Source organism: Pecten maximus, chromosome 3 (assembly GCF_902652985.1).
Source record: "Pecten maximus chromosome 3, xPecMax1.1, whole genome shotgun sequence".
Classification (NCBI taxonomy): domain Eukaryota; kingdom Metazoa; phylum Mollusca; class Bivalvia; order Pectinida; family Pectinidae; genus Pecten; species Pecten maximus.
The window spans coordinates 27,055,995-27,078,933 of record NC_047017.1 but is presented as its reverse complement, the minus strand read 5'-3'; the positions used below and the strand labels follow the sequence as shown (position 1 = coordinate 27,078,933).

The 22,939-nt window shown below is 34.9% G+C and overlaps 1 protein-coding gene and 1 non-coding gene across 2 annotated transcripts; one reads left to right on the top strand and one right to left on the bottom strand.

Annotated features, from left to right (window-relative positions):
• The first annotated feature begins 418 nt into the window (after window positions 1-418).
• Window positions 419-490, top strand: Trnae-uuc. Its single transcript has one exon. It is a non-coding gene; the product is annotated as a tRNA-Glu (tRNA).
• Window positions 491-12,282: 11,792 nt separating this feature from the next.
• LOC117323761 lies at window positions 12,283-16,628 on the bottom strand. The gene is made up of 4 exons (XM_033879195.1): window positions 16,272-16,628; window positions 15,814-15,964; window positions 14,460-14,665; window positions 12,283-13,917 (listed from the first exon to the last, which is right to left on the bottom strand). The coding sequence occupies exons 1-4, from the start codon at window positions 16,441-16,443 to the stop codon at window positions 13,502-13,504; spliced, it is 945 nt and encodes a 314-aa protein (XP_033735086.1). The 5' UTR covers window positions 16,444-16,628; the 3' UTR covers window positions 12,283-13,501.
• Window positions 16,629-22,939: the final 6,311 nt, after the last annotated feature.

Below are 22,939 nucleotides of genomic sequence, written 5' to 3'. Positions count from 1 at the left end.
ACATCAACATGTCTTCAGGGTCTCCATATATATTTCATATATTGTAGTGGTATTATATTGTTTCAACTTACAATAGTTAATCACTATCATACAGTTAAGGTGAAACACCATAACAAGGGTTAAGAGTACGTTGAATAAAAACTGCTATGGTGGTTATAGCAGCATGTCTCTGTCCTAGTTCCAAACTTTGAAAACTTGACAGTGATATGTTACTATAGTCTGTCAGTAGTACCTCGCCATTATGAACCTCTAACATAGTTTGAGTAGGATACATTTAAAACGAACCGGCTTACATTGTGATCTGTATCTCGAAGATACATCATCTATGGGACCTGTATAATACTGGAGGACAAATATAGATATATTGAACCATTCAGCATATAGAGATCATGTAAGTATATCCACGTGTGGGGATATATCCGATGTGGTCTAGTGGTTAGGATTTCTGGTTTTCACCCAGACGGCCCGGGTTCAATTCCCGGCATCGGAACATATATTTTTTTCATTAATGTCGAACAAGTATTTTTACCATGGAAACATCTAAGAAAACAAATAAATATTAAGCGTCAGAAATAAGATATTTGAATAAAAAATAAATCAACTAATTAATTAAATATTTCAATAAATAATAGCTAATTGTAAAAAAAGTTGGAAACAGAGGTTCGACAGTTCAATCATTTCAAATGGTTTTTATTTTCCGGTTAATGCCTTTTAAACATTGTTCAAATTTGTGTATTCTTTGTTAAACATTTTGTTACATGTACATTGTCTTGGTTGGTTTGTAATATTAGTTTGTGTATTTGCTGTAGTTACAGTGCATATGTAGTTGATGTCCGTTATATATTACAATGTAGTATGTCGATGGGATTGCGGATATAAATGTTCTGTTGTTGATGTTGTTAGTTATGGATTCATGATCTGTATCTGTATAATACTGTATTTAGCACAAATGTACATATATAGAACCATGTAGCATATAGACAATGTGAACGTATATAAATGTTTGAGTATAGATCCGATGTGGTCTAGTGGTTAGAAGTTCTGGTTTTAAATTGATATTTCCCTAGTATCTGAGGATTTGACATCATATGACTTAGATATCTGATTATCAGCACAGATTTATTGAGGATTAAAGAATCCGCAAGATATTTCAAATATGTATGGATTATAGCAAAAACTGTGATATGTTTTTTTCATACAGTTCTATAATATGCTTTAAATGAACTGTGAGGAGCCTTCGGGGCCCAACCCCGGGAGTCCTATTTGCTGGGAACATTAAAAGATTATTTGTAAAGATTAAAAAAGGTTTTCTGGTTTTCCCCCAGACGGCCCGGGTTTAATTACCGGCATTGAACATCTATTTTTAATGTCTAAGAAGTATTTTTACCATGCAAACCTCTTGGTTAATTATTGTCAGATGAGTACAGGTGAATGTTTAATAAAAACAACTACGGCTATAACAGTATTTTTTTGCCCGAGTTGGTAAGGCAGCGACTATACATTTCCTTCCAACGTCTCTAACAGAAATAGATAGCATTTTACTTGTGGAAAGTTAAACCTAGAAATACGTAGTCAATAAACATATCTGGGACTTATGGCAACAGAACACTAAACTTTTAACATAACGGCAAAATTCATGGCTAAATCATTGGGTGGAGCAATAGGCTGATTTATATCAATGAGAGGCCCAAATGAAATTTTCAAAAAAATGTATAAGATAACAGTATGGGCAGTAATTAGTAACGGCGCTGCTATATGGGTCACATATATGTTAAGTTATATTGGGGCTATTTAAAACCACGCATTTATATCTAATATAGGTCTTGGTCGTTATGCTCGTAACGTAGATGTTAAACTAACGGAAGACATCAGATTCGTCTCCATAATCTGCCAGGCTGTATTTGTTTGTGGCATATGGGCGGTCATCGAAATAAAAAAAATGAATTTCAGAGTTATATCCAGATTCTATAAACTGTATGCGTTTAGATAACTGTAACACATGTCGTATTAACAGTTAACATTCAATTAATGGCGTTTAGGTTAGTAGCTTGGAATTATCTCTTGACAGTTGGAAAAGAGAAGTTAATCGTCCTGGTACAAATACTATGTTTCTTGAGGCGATAAATAGGCTTTTGTAGTTAGATTATGAGGTAAAAAGATATTATATCTTAACATTGCTTTATGAATGTGATTGCACCGATATGGATCAAAACAGGTCGTCATGAGTGACTAACTTTAAGCGAAAGAAAATATTTTACGTGTAAAAAACGTCTTAATGTAAGTTACAGGATGATCCCCGATGTTCTGTGCCGAAACCTGTCTTGACATTCTTAATCGACGACACAACTTGCTGTTATTGAGTCATAAAGTGTCGTTTAATGTGGCACACGACTCGTGATTGTTGGGTATTGACTTTATTTCACACTCGTAAGTCATTTTTCAAAAGTTACAAAAGACACTTGCTAAAGTGGGGGTGGGGGCGAACTGGAAGATTGAGTATAATAGTAGACTCGATGTATTGGTGGTTAGTCTTATTTTAAAAGTTGGAATAATTGTACCTTTTACATATGACACCTAAATTAGAATTTGATTTTTAAATCTTCATGATCTTCAATTATTTCATTACACATTGTTTTAGGGCGGAAATATCCACAACATGTTAACAAGTGGTTGGGCGAGTTTGTAAACATACCCTACCCCACGCTGAAGTTTTTGTGTCAATTGTATGTTCAAGGACATACGCATTCAATTAATTATAAAACAGTTCGTAATTTTGAGATTTAAAGATTGCGTTCTATTTTAGCAAAGCATTGGTAGCCATTACTACAGCCCCGGAACATCGTTACTATAAGTATGTATTGTGTAGGAAGACCCTTTGTTACAGAACCGTTTGTACAATGCACTGCCTATTGATAGGGATTGGAGCTTTAGTCATTTTGGAACAGAACTACCGATTATTATTTCTCTTTGTACACAAAGGCAATTCGTGTTTAAAACATGAGTTGAGGCGAGAAAGAACAATTCGGTAGTATCACTTCAGCTTAGAGAATGTCTTAATGTGGAGTTAAAAAATAACTATCTAATTAGAAATGTTTTCAAAAAGATATTTGTATCGGTCATTCCGACAATTGTCACGATAGTTATTTCTAAGTTAAATTAAGATTCTCTTTCATATATGAAGCCAGTATAGGACCACAGGAGTTTCTATAATGATATTTCATGGAATATGTTTCGATGTGTTAAACTTTCTTAGCCAGATGAGCTATTTTTAACATTCATTACCACAGGTGTCGAAGTTGACATCCAACTTCTAAATAAGAGGTATATGGTCATACTATTTTAAAAAATGTTTTCAGCGGCCGCGTCGTTTTTAATTACAACAGCTATAGCATTGCCACGGGACAGTGGGATAAACATGTGGTATACAAACGTTTTGTTACGGCTTTGCTTTGTTCTCATAATAGAAATCAGTGTTTTAGCCCCTTGGTTATAACACGAGACGTTTGTAAAAAGCTTTTCATAATTTTACCTTGGGCTGAAACTTTAATAAATTGATAATTATGGAAAACACATCAATGCGCCCAGTGTGTATTTAGACATGTAATTTGATATCAGTTATTGTTTGTCTAAAAGTGACACTACAACTGTTGTCAAGTAAAATGAATAATAAAGAATAAAAAAACTAGCGCAAGTATACGTGGTGTATGCTTATTACACGACTAGGATAATTACCAAGTATACATTCCTTGTCATGAGGTACGTGTACACCTTATAAAGGATAGTGAGTGGGGTCGGACCCGTTCTAAAGGGATAAAGTATAACTGTAAGTATTTGTTGTATTCTGCTTACAAAATGTATATATTGCTATGATTTTGTCAATGTTAGTTTTCAGATTGAACGATGGAATGTAACACTTAATATTTATAAGCATTGGGTTTTCAAGTACCATGTTTTTTTTATTTAAACCTTGTGTATAAGATCGTCGTATACACACGTTGTCATTTCTGAGGAAATCGGCTATTTTTGAATTTTTGAAAATATAGATGGATTCTTTTTTGTCAGTTCCCCCAACAGTTCTTTCCTTGCTGACTGCATTTATTTCGGATAGTCCCTACCGATCCCAAAGCCTGTATCCTTCAGTAAATTGACCTCAGTCATGATTCGTTCAATGTCACCATTATCTTGGCAGCGTGCAATAACTGGGCGGGGCTCCACGTAGACATGCTCATCATCGTCATCACGTGCACGTGCAGACCTGTCTCTCCTGTGTGCTCTCTGGATACACACATTGCCACCGTCAACAATTTTCAATTTGTTGTTGATAAAATTTTGGGCTACTGCAAATTCATTTTCACTTTCAGATGGGAAATACCGAAGAATAATAAATTGTTGCGACTACTTCTGGCCTCAAAGTCTAACTCTATATTCAACATATTTCAATCTATCCTCTTAATTATCAAGGTCCTTCTGGATACTCTCAATAGCATCTAATGCCGTATCATCGTGTTTACTTACCTTACTCAGGGTATTTGTATCCCGTCCAGTTAATTAATTTCCCCATCACTGAGATAAATTTTTCATCCACTGAGAAAGACTAGAACTTCAACATATTTAAATCAGTAACCACTCTACCACTACCTGTACTGTTTCTCTGTCGTTTGAACTTGACCAGAGTACACCCATTGTGGCCATTTTTATTCCCTTGCTCACCAGGTAACTCCTGTCCAGTTAGGGAAAAATCAGGAGTCCCTCCAACACCGGTCCGGGAACGAGTCTGAGCCCTTCTTCCACCTCTAGTACGACATCCCTGTCTCCGTTCACTCATTTTTATTTGACCAGTAGAATTACTTTAGCGTTAGGTTTAAGAAATATTGATGCCCTACAATATTGCCACCATGTCTCGTGGTCATGTCACGATCTGCTTTCAGTGTAAATATCGGACACACGACAAGACATAGGTACATAAGCTGACGGCTATTTCCTTAAAATACCAACAGATATTTCCTAAAAATATATTTTACTTGTATGTAAGATACTTATTTTTTCATAAGATATCTTAATATATACTTTATAATGTGTCGTGTTCATCTCCTAATATATCTTAATTATTAAATGAGGTATCTTATGCGATATACAAAAATATTTTATGAAATGTATACGATATACGAATATCATACCACAAACTTGTTTCTATGTATGATGGACAATTTGGCTTTCCGAAAGCTAGGCCGATACCAGGTGTCACTGCTTGTATATCCGTACAATTTTAAACACTCTTCTATTTAATTACTACATCATTTATTCTTATGATATTAATAAATCTTAACTAAATCATCTTATATCGTTACAGAAACCATGGCCAACCTCAACAGATGGAAAGTATCACTCATAACAATAATTCTGATAACTCTACTGTATATCGTAATTGGACTATTCCACTTACAATTCCATGATGACGAATATTCCAAGTACATACAACCAAGGGTGCACCTTGTCGCCAAAGGGGTTCATTCAATCAGTAACGAGTCTAAAGACGGAAGTAGATGGAATAAGCAAACAGCAAATAAACTGTTGCTCTTTTGGATGCCACAACACTGGTTTAGTGACTGGGTCGGAAAAAAATGGGAGACATCACAGGTGTTTGAGAAGTGTCCCGTACCGAATTGTGTCCTAACTCGACAACGGAAGAACATCAGACGGGCAGATGCTGTTTTATTCCGGTCTTGGCTTTTAAATCACTGTCAGAAGAAATTAAAAAGAGGACAGGTATGGATCATTTTTGAACACGAACCTCCTACAAGATTACATAGTTATAAATATTGCAATCGAAACTTAATCAACTGGACAATGACATATAGACGAGATTCTGATTTCACGCTAGTGCACGGCCACTTCTCAAAAAAAAAGTTGCCCTACCACGACAGTGCAATAGATAATATACTGAAAGCAAAAACAAAAACTGCAGTAACCTTCATCAGTCATTGTCCTATTCCATCTAAAAGATTAGAATATATTAAGAAGCTTCGTAAGTACGGCATCGACGTGGACATATATGGAAAATGTGGGAACTTAAAATGCAATTCAGGACTTGGTCGTCATGAGGAACTGAAGGCAGTATGGAATGTCACAGCCAACTTGAAAATGAAAAGGGACTGTTTTGATGTGCTTGATAGTCGATACAAATTCTACCTATCGTTTGAGAATAGTTTATGTGAAGACTACGTCACTGAAAAGTCACTTCATCTTGTGTTGCCCCACAGCATTGTGCCGATTATTCGAGATGCATCTAATCATACCTTGTTCCATCCTCCTAATTCTTACCTGGACACAAAAGATTTTAAGACCATGACGTCGCTGGTAGATCACATTCAAAGGTTATCCCACGATTTTGACGAGTACAAAAAACATTTTTACTGGAAGAAATATTTCTCTTCTGAAAGTATAAGTGAAGTGTTACAATCAAATTTATGTGAAATGTGTAAACGTCTTCATAACCAACAACAATACCAGAGACTGTACAGGAATATATTGAACTTTACCTTTTTACGCGGAAACAATTCAGCGATTTGTCATAAACCGACCGATATATAATGATATAAAGATCAAGACCAGGTGATCAGAGAGTGTAAGCATCTTATGCTTCGTCGACGACACTCAAAATACAAAGTCAAATACGGGTAGATAGTGGCAATCGCTACGTAATCAAAAAGTTTTTTCTCGAGATGTCCATTCCTACATTTTCTGACTTGAATAGATGGTTAAATGACCAGCTTGACCAGGACATTACATATATATTGTCAAATTTATATGCTAGGTTTCAGAGAGTGATGCTCACTGATATCAATAGCGAGGCAACACGGCGTGTAACAATAATGACTGATGAGGGGATGTGCGCGTCTTACGACGTATTATTAACTTTATATTTATCTGCAGTTTCAGCATTTCCTGTTATAAGTACAGTGTCATGTAGGTTAAGGGCTTCTCCGTTTAATTCTTTGAAGATATTTCAGTTATTGAATCATTTTTTCCACAGATATTTTTCTTCTTTTCTAGTGGTTGTATAGGTTGTTTTCTTTCAAACACATATTCGTTCGTTCATGTTACCGGTGACGGTTTTTGCTTTTCGGGAAGGTTGTGACCTTAGGCAGGACAATTTTTCTAATTTCCTTAACTGGTGATTTCTTGCTACACGTTCCTCCAATTGATAAGCTTCCGACACAGTGAAGTGTATATGCTTGTAACACTATTCTTCTCGCCATTTGACGTATGATTACTTTTATTTTTAGCAACATCAGTTGGATAAAATGTAAACCCCTCTTTTCATTAAATGACAGGAAAACTTTAAGCATAAAAAGGGCTCTTCAACTTAGCATATATGTTTCATTATCATTTTGGAATATTCAATGTAACACCCCCCCCCTCCAAAAAAACTCCAAAAAACAAACAAACAAAACCAAAAGGATCCCAAAAATTCGTGACATTATCTTCATGGCTCTTGATTTCACGTGACGGTTTTTACTAGTAAGCGTCTGAATGACTACATCAGTACGAAACCTGTTTATCGTTTATCTCTAGTAGATAGGTTAGTGATAATGTTAAAACCGTTATTTTTTGATATCCGCATATATCCAGAAAGTAAACAGCATAGATTATATCTTTTCACATGATATCCCGTTAGGAGAAATAACGCGTGATATATCGACAAAATGAGGGAAACCATACCTCTAATATTAATGATCTCTGTATTACGTAAGTGTATACGTAATTGCATCTGAACAGTGACCATAACTTATTTTTCAATATATCCGCATGCGTCGATCATGATATTTTTTTTCCAGAGAAAACTTGTAACTATAAGATAATTTCTGCTTTTATTATCAGGATTTTGTTCTTGATTTAGTGACCGCTTAATTTCATCAGAGTATTTTTTTTTGCTTCCCGGTGACCACGATGATATTTGATTAAATATTTAATGCAAATCTAGGAAATAACGTAATATAAATCTCTCTCCAAGTATCTTATCATCAACCAATGCAACACACTGTGACGTCACGGAACTACATGCCTGTCTTGACGTTTTGTATTGTTCCTTTGACGTTAAACAAAGGATATCATTACATCTCTACTCAGGAATTTTAGTGACTTTGGAATGTCAAAATAATTATGAAAGCTCAAACATTTGATGAATATGTTTTGTTTTTCATATTCAATCTTTCTATGTTTTATGTTTGAATAGCACAGGAAGGTGTTTTATAAATTGCAGTCATTAAATTTAATTTTTATGTTTTCTGTGACAAAGTTTGTATGAATTATTGACAAACTAATGTAAATATTTTCTTATCGTTTTATTGTTGTCATTTGTCTGCTCATCAAATAATTACCAAAAGGACTTTTTTCACAGGATAAGTGTGGTTGGGAACCATCATTTAAGGCCTGCAGGAAACTAGACAAAAATGTAACAATTCTGACGTCTGTTTCTGACAAATGCTTGTGTATGTAAGTCGATGTTTTCTTGAAGGGTTTGTTATACACTTGTTTGTATATTGTTAACACTGGGTATGAGGATACATTTTCTAGCATCAGGAACGCCATTTATTTCCATTAACATATCTATGTAATGTAATGATCATTTGAAAGTTATCGAGAAGCTAAATAAAATCGACAAACATTCATAACATGATACATTGACATGTTTCTTTATATAATTTAAGGTATACATATCTTTTTAAAGACGTCGAAAACTCAAATGGTTGTCTACATAAGTGTAAAAACATAAACACTTGGTCGACATGGCTGTAATTACATTACAGTTGTACTACACCAGTGTATTGTACATCCATATCAGGTATACATTGGTGTAATGCCACCAACACTTGGTCTACTTGAGTGTAAAAACATCAACGCTTATTCTACTTGAGTATAAAAACATCAACGCTTGGTCTACTTGAGCATAAAAACATCAACGCTTGGTCTACTTGAGTACAAAAACATCAACGCTTGGTCTACTTGAGTACAAAAACATCAGCACTTATTCTACTTGAGTGTAAAAACATCAACACTTGGTCAACTTGAGTACAAAAACAATAGCACTTGGTCAACTTGAGTATAAAAACATCAACAGTTGGTCTATATGAGTGTAATAGCAACAACAACTGGTCTGTTTGAGTAATATACCAACAGTTGGTTTACATAAAGGTAAAAACATAGTGTCTTTATTAGTGTAATAACACCAAACGGTGGTCTATATGAGTGTAATAACACCAACAGTTGGTCTATATGAGTGTAATACCACCAACAGTTGGTCTATATGAGTGTAATACCACCAACAGTTGGTCTATATGAGTGTAATAACACCAAGAGTTGGTCTATATGAGTGTAATAACACCAACAGTTGGTCTATATGAGTGTAATACCACCAACAGTTGGTCTATATGAGTGTAATAACACCAACTGTTGGTCCATATGAGTGTAATAACACCAACAGTTGGTCTATATGAGTGTAATAACACCAACAGTTGGTCTATATGAGTGAAATAACACCAACAGTTGGTCTATATGAGTGTAATAACACCAACAGCTGGTCTATATGAGTGTAATAACACCAACTGTTGGTCTATATGAGTGTAATAACACCAACAGTTGGTCTATATGAGTGTAATAACACCAATAGTTGGTCTATATGAGTGTAATAACACCAACAGTTGTTCTATATGAGTGTAATAACACCAACAGTTGGTCTATATGAGTGTAATAACACCAACAGTTGGTCTATATGAGTGTAATAACACCAACAGTTGGTCTATATGAGTGTAATAACACCAAGAGTTGGTCTATATGAGTGTAATAACACCAACAGTTGGTCTATATGAGTGTAATACCACCAACAGTTGGTCTATATGAGTGTAATACCACCAACAGTTGGTCTATATGAGTGTAATACCACCAACAGTTGGTCTATATGAGTGTAATAACACCAAGAGTTGGTCTATATGAGTGTAATAACACCAACAGTTGGTCTATATGAGTGTAATACCACCAACAGTTGGTCTATATGAGTGTAATAACACCAACTGTTGGTCCATATGAGTGTAATAACACCAACAGTTGGTCTATATGAGTGTAATAACACCAACAGTTGGTCTATATGAGTGAAATAACACCAACAGTTGGTCTATATGAGTGTAATAACACCAACAGCTGGTCTATATGAGTGTAATAACACCAACTGTTGGTCTATATGAGTGTAATAACACCAACAGTTGGTCTATATGAGTGTAATAACACCAATAGTTGGTCTATATGAGTGTAATAACACCAACAGTTGTTCTATATGAGTGTAATAACACCAACAGTTGGTCTATATGAGTGTAATAACACCAACAGTTGGTCTATATGAGTGTAATAACACCAACAGTTGGTCTATATGAGTGTAATAACACCAAGAGTTGGTCTATATGAGTGTAATAACACCAACAGTTGGTCTATATGAGTGTAATACCACCAACAGTTGGTCTATATGAGTGTAATAACACCAACTGTTGGTCCATATAAGTGTAATAACACCAACAGTTGGTCTATATGAGTGTAATAACACCAAGAGTTGGTCTATATGAGTGTAATAACACCAACAGTTGGTCTATATGAGTGTAATACCACCAACAGTTGGTCTATATGAGTGTAATAACACCAACTGTTGGTCCATATAAGTGTAATAACACCAACAGTTGGTCTATATGAGTGTAATAACACCAACAGTTGGTCTATATGAGTGTAATAACACCAAGAGTTGGTCTATATGAGTGTAATAACACCAACAGTTGGTCTATATGAGTGTAATACCACCAACAGTTGGTCTATATGAGTGTAATAACACCAACTGTTGGTCCATATAAGTGTAATAACACCAACAGTTGGTCTATATGAGTGTAATAACACCAAGAGTTGGTCTATATGAGTGTAATAACACCAACAGTTGGTCTATATGAGTGTAATACCACCAACAGTTGGTCTATATGAGTGTAATAACACCAACTGTTGGTCCATATAAGTGTAATAACACCAACAGTTGGTCTATATGAGTGTAATAACACCAAGAGTTGATCTATATAAGTGTAATACCACCAACAGTTGGTCTATATGAGTGTAATAACACCAACAGTTGGTCTATATGAGTGTAATAACACCAACAGTTGGTATATATGAGTGTTATAACACCAACAGTTGGTCTATATGAGTGTAATAACACCAACAGTTGGTCTATATGAGTGTAATAACACCAAGAGTTGATCTATATAAGTGTAATAACACCAACAGTTGGTCTATATGAGTGTAATAACACCAATAGTTGGTCTATATGAGTGTAATAACACCAACAGTTGGTCTATATGAGTGTAATAACACCAACAGTTGGTCTATATGAGTGTAATAACACCAAGAGTTGGTCTATATGAGTGTAATAACACCAAGAGTTGGTCTATATGAGTGTAATAACACCAAGAGTTGGTCTATATGAGTGTAATAACACCAACAGTTGATCTATATGAGTGTAATAACACCAACAGTTGGTCTATATGAGTGTAATAACACCAACAGTTGGTCTATATGAGTGTAATAACACCAACAGTTGGTCTATATGAGTGTTATAACACCAACAGTTGGTCTATATGAGTGTAATAACACCAAGAGTTGGTCTATATGAGTGTAATAACACCAAGAGTTGATCTATATAAGTGTAATAACACCAACAGTTGGTCTATATGAGTGTAATAACACCAATAGTTGGTCTATATGAGTGTAATAACACCAACAGTTGGTCTATATGAGTGTAATAACACCAACAGTTGGTCTATATGAGTGTAATAACACCAACAGTTGGTCTATATGAGTGTAATAACACCAAGAGTTGGTCTATATGAGTGTAATAACACCAAGAGTTGGTCTATATGAGTGTAATAACACCAACAGTTGATCTATATGAGTGTAATAACACCAACAGTTGGTCTACATTAGTGTAATAACACCAACAGTTAGTCTACATTAATGTACTAACAACAAACAACAAAAGTTGGTCTGCATTAGTGTAATTACAACAAACAACAACAGTTGGTCTACATTAGTGTAATAACACCAACAGTTGGTCTACAGCAGTGTAATAACACCAACAGTTGGTCTACATTAATGTACTAACAACAAACAACAACAATTGGTCTGCATTAGTGTAATTACAACAAACAACAACAGTTGGTCTACATTAGTGTAATAACACCAACAGTTGGTCTACAGCAGTGTAATTACAACAAACAGCAACAGTTGGTCTACAGTAGTGTAATAACAACAACAGTTGGTCTATATTAGTGTAATTACAACGAAGGTTGGTCTTCACCAGTATAAAAACATTTTGTCTACATTAATTGAAGCATTTAATCGGCCATAAGTCAAATGAACGACTGCTGCATAAAAAGAAAATAAAACACTAGATAAATACTGATTGTTACACTAACAAACCATTACTTTACGTTTCCTGAAAATACTTGTCAATTGAATTTATTTTCAGTAGTCTCATTTGTCGGAGATCATATTCATCCTCTTTGGTCTAACTCGTTCATCGTTCGGTGGTATAAGCTTTCAGTGATTGGACAAATTGTCATTTTCAACAACTTACTATATACGGTACATTTTGTTAGTTGTTCCTAAGTTCATTAACGTGATTAAAGCGATGTCTTTATTTTTCTGAGCTTGTTTCGTTCTGTTGGTAGATTGATCTCCCTTTAGTTTAGTTGTGGAGGTGGTTAAATAAATCATCGCAATATAGCCTAAGTTAAACAACGATGAATTACACGCGCGTACACTTTAGAACGCTATACTACATACAATGTATCAAGATAAAGTCCGTGAAAATACATTACGGAAGTACGTAAAAGTCTGTGAAAGTGAATTACGGAAGTCAGTGTAAGTCCATAGGAAGTACGTAAAATTCCCTAAGAGTCCGTGAAAGTAAATTACGGAAGTAGGTAAAAGCACGTTCAAATACGTATGCCGAATGGAGGCGCCTATGGCTTTAACACGGATATAGATTAGCATGACACACGGACACATACTACTGAAAATCAGTTTACTAGTTCTTACGGCCGATTTAAGTGCATGACATCAGATACAGGAAATATCCGACGGGTTGGTAGACTTTATTTTGTCTCAGTGAAGGGACGGAGCCGATTACCTTTTTACTTACGATCGAGAATAATTTTCATACCAAATTATGCAATCGGGAGAAAACAATTTCGAAATAGAGATAGATAAAACATTATCACAATGTTGCAATGGAAACGGCATATTTGTTTTTTGCTCGCTTAGGTGTCTCAAAAAGACACGAATGCAACTCCCAAATTCTGCCGCGATCGATCCCCATATCAGTCGCCCCGAACATGTATGGGTTAACAGCAGATGTACATGTATTATGTCTCCAAATCTACATGAATGTTTCCGTTGTACAACAGGCATTGAATCAAACATGGACATGACTGCAGGCTCTAGGCATGACGGCGTTTTGTTTGTTTGCACGGCTCTTGACAAGTTTGTAAAGAAACGTGCACATCATGATGAAGTCAGGCAGGACAATACAGCCAATCACAGCACCGATGATGACACAAGCCATGCCCCCTATGGCCATACTAGATGGCCTTGACTCGTAAACACTGATCCGCTTACGTAGGTTAACCGAAGTATCTATCTTACTCACAGAAAGCTGTGCCCTTAGTTGTGTGATTGCATCTTGTAGTTCAGCACGACTCAGCTGCGTTATATTCGTTCGGTTCCTCACACAGCACTCACAAGACATATTGGCAACATAGTGCGAAGTTGGCTTTTTTGTAGTCGTCTTCATCGATGTCGTCGATGAGGTTGATGTCGATACGAATGTGTCTGTAAATGTACATTGTGAATATTTTGGAAACATCGATATACAATACTCTTTGTTCTTACTAACGGATTATGCAAAATACAGCATTTTAATACAAATTCAGAGTAACACAGTTACTAGTCATGGAATGAAGATATCAGGAATATTTTGTTTCAAAATTCAAACGATCTGGAAGACTGCAGAACTGCAGACAAGATATGATAGACATGATGTAGATATCGATTACAAAGTACTAATATATTAATTAGTATAATAATTAATAAATCAATTGCCAAATTTTTTATCGTCTTATCGTTATATATACGAGTATGATATGCCAACAATGGCCCAACAAGTGGTGTCTATGATCACGCCAGTGCAGGTACGTAAATACGTCCATATACAAGCCTGACCAGGTGTAGACCACACCGATTGTAGTCACTTTTGAACAACGATTTCGGGACGAGCTGACATAAACACCTTGCTTAGGAAAGTCAGCTCATCATGTAATTCACAACAGTTTGAAAATTACACCAATAATGCACAGGAAAAATTCCAACCTTACCGTTGAAACACATCACCTCTTTAAGGTTGCTACAATTGGACGTTCCTATTCCACCAACAGTGAGCATTCCACACACTTCCTCACCACATTCTTTAGGTTCTCCTTTGTTCCACTTTTCCCAGCCTAATGGATTACCGTTTGACCACGTGTACTTTGAACAGTTCTCAGAGTCCTGATATAGACCAATCCAGACACCGGTTCTAACACTGCAACAGAGACGCCTGGTTTAGTACATTGGCCGCAAAAGTTAAAAGCACGACGAAAACAAACCTTTCTCTCTCTTTCAAATTTAGCGTCACAGCTGAGAGAACCTGTATGTTTCTGGAGTAAACTACACCTTATACAGCTGAGAGAACCTGTATGTTTCTGGGGTACATGATACCTTATACAGCTGAGAGAACCTGTATGTTTCTGGAGTCCGTGATACCTTATACAACTGAGAGAACCTGTATGTTTCTGGGGTACATGATACCTTATACAGCTGAGAGAACATGTATGTTTCTGGGGTACATGATACCTTATACAGCTGAGAGAAACTTAATATTTCTGGGGTACATTATACCTTATACAGCTGAGAGAAACGTTATATTTCTGGAGTCTATGATACCTTATACAGCTGAGAGAAACGTTATATTTCTGGAGTCCATGATACCTTATACAGCTGAGAGAAACTTAATATTTCTGGAGTCCATGATACCTTATACAACTGAGAGAAACGTTGTATTTCTGGAATCCATGATACCTTATACAGCTGAGAGAAACTTAATATTTCTGGGGTACATTATACCTTATACAGCTGAGAGAAACTTAATATTTCTGGGGTACAATATACCTTATAACCTTATACAGCTGAGAGACGTATATTTCTTGAGTACATGATACCTTATACAACTGAGAGAAACTTAATATTTCTGGAGTCCATGATACCTTATACAGCTGAGAGAAACTTAATATTTCTGGGGTACATTATACCTTATACAGCTGAGAGAAACTTAATATTTCTGGGGTACAATATACCTTATAACCTTATACAGCTGAGAGACGTATATTTCTTGAGTACATGATACCTTATACAACTGAGAGAAACATGATATTTCTGGAGTCCATGATACCTTATAGAGCTGGGAGAACCTTAATATTTCCGGAGTCCATGCTAGCTTATACAACTTAGAGAAACATAATATTTCTGGAGTCCATGATGCCTTACAGAGCTGACGTAACCTTAATATTTCTGAAGTATATATCTTTTTTACCTGCGGATAATCATTTTATAGTATATTTAGTCATGTTTCTATGCGCCTTTTATGATTTATTAGAGAATGGCGCCAGTAAAGAAGAAGAAAAAATAGCTCACATCCTGTTATAGTTTAAGGAAAGACTGTGGATAAAACGTGCAGGAGTGTCCAGTGTAGCCAATGCGCCCCCATCCTGACTGCACAAGTCACGAGCTCCGTTCCAAGTCACTTTTGTCTTTTTAAAAAAGTAGTGGTCAATTTCGTCATATCCTATGATGAAAAAGTTAGAAGAACAAACATCTTCATATGCATGATATGTAAATAAAAAGACACACATCTTAAAATAATAATTTTTCAAAAATTAAGAAAACAATCTTTAGTTATTCTTTTGTAACAAACATATATCAATGAAAGTGAAATGAAAAGAAATCAAACTCCAAATAAAAAATTAAACGCGAGAAGGCAACGCAGTACCCATTTTGAATATTTGAAGTGGTTATCATGATTTTGTGTGTGCCCGTTTCTTTAAAATACGAGAACACCTAAAAGACACCATATGCTGCGAAATGTGATTTACCGTATTCACAGAGTGCTAGAAGATGACTGTCACATCTATAAGGTTCATACACCATTGAAGAATTAAATATCACAGCAGCACACATCTGTGTATGATGTGTCTCACAATACCCGAATGCCGGTCCTGGTGCTGATTCGTCGATCCAGGTAAATCGCATGCAGTTTGTCGACATGTCTATCAGACCGGTCCAATACGTAGGAAGGTCAGGAGTAAGAGTATTCTGGGATTTATTGATACTGTAACGATATGATTAACATACACAAGAAAAAACTTCAAGAAAATGTTAAGATAAATAAATAAAGACAAAAACAAAACAAAAAACTGGCAGAATATACTGACATAATAACGAAACCATAATTCCAAATCGACGACATCGGCCATACAAATTAGGTCAAATCCAGGTTACTTATTCACGTGAGAACCTGGATTATGACAACGAAACGACCAAGTATATCAACAAACATAACAAACATCGAACACATCTAACTACATATCGCATTAGGGAATATAATTCTCAAAGTAAGATCACGGTGTCGACCATAATACTGGATTTCTCTAAACCTTGTGTTTTAATTGTTAATTTCTCATGATCAGTCAGTAGTCGACATTTGTCACATAAATCAGACAAGCCTTACTTTGAATACCGTATCAACTGGGACATGTCAACATCGTAAGTAGGGGATTCTGGGATTGCGAAAATAAATAACCAGCGAATGTTTTTAACTTTAATTAAGCATTTGTTTCAATTTGCTCTGCATTGTCATTATCTTACACTACATAAGAGAATGGAAAGTTATATTTCATTACCAGATCATAGTTATCACGTAATTCCATTTGATGCAGTGATTGAATGCCCATGCCGGCGTTTTGTCTGGTGTGATTATATTAAGTAGCCTTTTAAAATAAGAAATCCCGATTGTTAAATGAAACTTGTAACAGATTATGTAGTTACTGTATATTGTATAAAAGGTAAATATCCTCACAATGAAATATAATCATTAAAATGTTGACATTTAAAGAATCCTGTTTTTGTTCTTTATTTGCGGTGCCTGAAGTGTATCCGTTTACAGCTATATTTAGATTGTATATACTATATACATTACATACCTGAGGTACAATTTGACTTTTTCCTTGTTTGATTGGTCAGTGAAAACGACAAGTCGACCGCCAATCAGCCAACAATACCTGTAGCTGTCAAACCATGACATTGGAAATGAGCTCGTGAAAACGCTGGAGTTTGAAGGGAAAATGCCTAAAGCAAATATAAAAAGTATATATGCAAAAACGAAAACGGTAGAAGCACATCCTTATACATTTTATCCGATCTGTCAACGCTCGATCAATTTCACAAAAAAGAGAGCTGATTGGTAAGTAATTAAGAAACGCTCTGTGGAAACATCAAAAATCCAAACATAAACAAAATATATCTCTTAGCAGACTTAAACTAACGAGCAGGGAATGAAAAATAAGGGGAATTTGTTGACAGTCCAGAATTAGAAAAGGGGATAAGACAGAGATGTGGAGGATGTTAAAAGCGAAACTGATGTTGAAGTCGGGCGCAGAAATGGTAAATGTGCTTTTCGACATTGAAGTAGATGTAATTGTAACACATAGTACAATAGGGGGCCTGTCATTTGTATACATCATTGTAGTTCAGCGTTCCTCTATCACAGTAAGAGGATACGTTTACTTTACCATGAGCTTATGGCTTACATATTACACAAGGTATGATACTTTGACACAACAGTTGTTGGCCACCTTTTCAAAATGTTCCATACATACATCCAAATGAGACATAGGAAAGGTTTTTGACACTGAAAATACCGTTTGCATTTATTAGAGAGGATTCTTGAAAGGGGCATCTAAACAGCAAATCCAGCCAAAACAGTTGATATTTTACAAGGCTATCAATCCCTACTAGGGTACAATTTTTAAATAGAAGTAACTTGATAAAACTTTGATATGTATCATGTCAAACTGTGGGCCTTGCTGTTGACATTTAATTTGTTCAGTTGTTTGTCAATTTCAACAAAACACGAGAAAAATGTATGTTTCATTGGGACATAATTAACTCATTTGTATCGCATTTATTGTGCAAAACAGTCATGTCGTTTTGTTCACAAGAGTCTAAAGCACAAAATAGGAGCATTGGTTTGACTAGATTTGGCTTTATGATATGTATTAACACTGATTTTATTTTGACCTTGAAATGCAAATGGCGGTTGTGAATAATATCACACAATTATGGCATATAAGAAGGTATTTTAAGCGTCAAAAATGCTCTTATTAGATACTACAAAGAACTCTAGACATGGCAGGAAGACTGTTTTTAGGAAAAAATGTTCATCAGTTCAGTTTGGGGTAAAAGATATATATTTCTGAAAAACTCACCAGTTTGACAATTTGTCTTAAAAAGGTCATTCTTACTATAATCAGATGTCTTAAAAGTATGATATAGGAGCATTTTTAATGGCTGCAATGCTCCCCTTTATTTTTGTGCAAATTTTAAGATATTTATTCGTGTTTGAAATACAACATTATTCTGCTATATAGATGACCCTTAAGAACAGTCAGAAATCAAATAAACAAAATCACTGTTGTTGTAGAACAGAATAGCTCGTCTCGGAAATATTTGTCAATAAATAATTGGTTAATTTGTGCTTAACAGTCCCTATCCTAGTACAATTATAAAATTTAAGTCACATAAAAACATGTGAAAAAACATTCCCCCCCTACAAATATTTCAGTTCAACTACATTATGTGATAAATTCAACATTCATATAAAAAACTATATGTTTTTGTCAGCATTACAAGTCTCTAAGTCTAGAGTATGTAAAAATGACGCCGACGCAGACACCGGGGCGACAACATTAGCTCTCACTCTTCTTCGTAGTAACAAGCTAAAAACACTAATTCCTGATGAAGCATGTATCCGTTATTCCATCTATTAATTACAAATCCTACATTTTGATTATGAATTACTTCAATGCCGTGATCATTATCTATAACAAAATGATAATATTTTTTTTTTATTTATTAATGATAATATCATTTTTTTCTGTGTTTTAATAACGATACCTACCGCGTTCACAAAGAGCCTTGCGTGCCTTGTTACAATTCGTCGACCTGAAAAGTCCGGCAGCGATTCTGACACACTGTTCCCTCACACAATAGTTGGGCTCTTCATTTGCTACGTCCCATCTACTCCAAATCATTGAGTTTCCACTGACCCATGTATAGTTAGTACAGTTTACCGTCGTGGTATAGAGGCCAATAAACACTTCTTCAGTTGATCTGTAATACAAATGTATGTCAGTAAATATACATACTACCAAAACGGTTCACCTTTGTCAAATCAGATTAATCCTATTAGTTATATAACATTCTTAAATCGCAGTAAATTCAATGCTCTAAAAAGAATTTAACATCCGACCATCACTCCGCCATTGAAACGTTCTTTATAAGAACGCCGATATGGCACAGCGGTATAAGATGCGGGTATTTCTGGCTAGGCGATTGGGTACCGTAGATCGTGAGTTCGAGGCCCGGTCAGGGCACGAGTCAAAAAGTTGTCTTCCTTCGTCATTTGTGTTTCTATGTTATATATATATATATATATAACGGCATAATGCTTTTTTGGATAAACACCGGACAGTACTAGTTAATAATAGACTCAATATATGTAATATCAACTGTGACAGGGCCCATTGTTTACATTATTTCCAAGTCATGACGTTGTTGTAATACTCCGATTTATCTTAGACATCTTTGGTTTGCGATGTACTTTCTAAATCAATACTTAATATATAAGCCATCATGGGTTATCATTTTCTTCCAATAACTATCAATGTATGGGAAAGTCATCAAAAATCTTGTTTTTGAAGATACATGTATATGTAAAAAAAAAAGATGCCTGTGTAACGCTAACCCCGATGATAAAATAAAGAAATATCGGCTGCACAACGAATTGTTGTTTGATATGGTATCTATTTTATTAAAATAGCTTTTTTTACACACAACACGAGATTTAGCTAATCATTTGTAACTTTAAAAAATCAACGAACAATTTATGGTATTTACTAGGAACACTTAGGAGATTTGTCTAATTATTATTATTGATCACGATTATAATAAACATTCTACAATTTGATTTAAACATTTTGATTCATTAATTTATGAACATCTCAAATTCATAGCAGTTAGACTTTAAAACTTGAACTTCTGCAATTCTTTTCCTACCTATCGAATAAACACTCGCAGACTATATACAGGTAATTATGCAGCGGAGCACGCTAAAACGTCTAACCCTTCCACAGTAGGTCTTCTAAATGTTGACGTAAATGCATTCTGCGCGACAGATATTGTTTTGATCAGTCCATTTGTTAAACACTTTGTTATAAATTTCAAACGTTCACCGACAATTTGTGTTTACTTTTGAATCATTGAAATTATGATGTCTATTTCCTGAATCCCGTTCAGTTTAATACCGATCGAAACCAAATATTTGTCTTTTCTTTTGTTATTATCTGAATGATCTCCATTCTCTTTTCGCATGGCCTCACAAAGATGTATTTTATATAAGGTGTAAAGGGTTATTTATCTTTTACCAAGGTCCTTTCCCTTACTGACCCTTTCATTGTTTTACCAAGCTTTATGAAACACGGTATGACAACACATATTGTCCAAACTAAACGATTATTACAGTTTCTAATTTTAATACGATTTATATATTACATCAAATAATGGACCCAATGTAAAAAACCCTCATCAAAACAATGCCAAATGAATAATAGACTTCTTTTTCTTCTCTATTTCTATTTTGTACACGCTGCAGTCCCGAAGGTGCTAAATCTCCGACGAAGTGTGCAGATGATCGATTGAGACCAATTGACTATTGCATTTTCTTTATAACTGTACAACACATAAACATTTTATATATTTGTTTCTTCACTCGTTACTCTGAATAAATAAATAAGTTATTAAAATAATTGCATTAAAAAGAAACTATATCATACTCTTCTTTATTATATAATACGTGAATATTTTTCATTTTAGGGCGCTATTATTTTCTCTTTATTATTGCTACCGTTGGTGCAATTGAATGCATTTTTTCGTGACAAGCATGCTGTATATGCTGTCAGCGATATCATCTTTATAGGGTTATCAAAGTAAGCGTATGTTTATATTAACATAAATAAACTAAACGAGTCATATTAAGTTCAATAAAAACAAAAGCACGCTCCAATGTAAACATTTACTTACAAACTATTGTTGATCTCTTTGTCTTCGTCCATGAGACGGTCATATTTGTCTTGGGATTCTATGGTTACCAGGCGTCCATTGGAATTTTCACAATAGGATTTTCCATAGTCCCAAGAGCCGTATTTGGGGGTGTAAAAGAACGGTGACTCCCAAGCCAATACTTAATCCATATGTGGTAAAAAAGCAATACTTAATGAAATGAAAAAGAGAAATATTCAAACTTTCCTGCAAATATTAAGTTTGTTTAAGATTTTGTAAAGAATATACACTCACACCCTCCCACACAAGTAAAGCTTATTCACAGAAATGTATTGGCTGTTTGGTTAATAGATAACTACAAATATTGAAACCTTAATGAAAAATCAACCAATAAATAAATAAATAGAATAAGTAGATAAATAGTACACATGGAAATAGATAAATCAAAAATAATAAATTAAAAATAATGATAAAGAGTCTTTGCTTTAAAGATATTATCAGAACATTTTTTTATAAATACTTCTTTGAAAGCAATATATATACAATGTAAACATTCCATAAAATCATAGCATGAACATGAAAGAAAACTATCGAGTTCGGGGAAACAGAATACATGTATCTCCCAGAGCGTTTGTGAGAAACTGCCAATAACTCCCTCTCCAAAGACTAAACGGAATACGAAGAGGATATATTATTTCATAAGGGAGGGAAAGGCGATGTTTCTGCAAGGGGTTTAAAATTGTGAATTGATTTTATTCCTTAAGAAGTCGGCTAAAGATAGAGGTTATGGTTTTTATCTCCTAAATCGAAATGTCTGTAATTGTCTTAAATAAGTGATTAAATATATTCATAGATATAATGAATTGTTTTAACACTTGAACGAGTTTGACGGACGTCTCATCAAACATTAATTTGTTTGTTATTATTATACTCCGTAATTACGTTCAAGAAAATCAATTACAAATTCTAAGTTGATATAATTTAAGCACGATGTATGTCGCACTAGTTCTCGGAAAATCTGTCACGAGTAATTGCATTAGTCTCAGGATTAAGACAATCTACAAGTAATGTAGGTACCGGATGTTTTAGTTACTCAAGCTTTCCACACAACAAAACGTGAGAGTAAATCGATGCAGTAATCAGTAATCAGTAGTCTAAAATTTAAAATTTGGTCAGTGTCATTTAAGGACGCCCCAGGTTTTGGAGGTGGAGGAAAGCCGGAGTGGTTTCGAACTCAGAGGTGGAGGGCTAGTGATAAAGTGTTGGGACACCTTAACCACTCGACTACCGCGGCCCCTTAGTCTGATTTGATAGTATATCTCATAAAATGTTGTGGCTCAAATTATGGAAAGTAGGGGTCAGAGGTCGTTTGTTAGATATTATTAGATCGATATACGGCTAAATGGTAAATTATCGGCATTGCTTG

Coding starts and splice junctions, on each gene's coding strand:
- LOC117323761 (XM_033879195.1), bottom strand. CDS start 16,443: ATGTCGACAAACTGCATGCGATTTACCTGGATCGACGAATCAGCACCA. Junction 15,965..16,271: donor TCTAGCACTCTGTGAATACG/GTAAATCACATT, acceptor TTTTCATCATAG/GATATGACGAAATTGACCAC. Junction 13,918..14,459: donor AGAGGTGATGTGTTTCAACG/GTAAGGTTGGAA, acceptor GTACATTTACAG/ACACATTCGTATCGACATCA.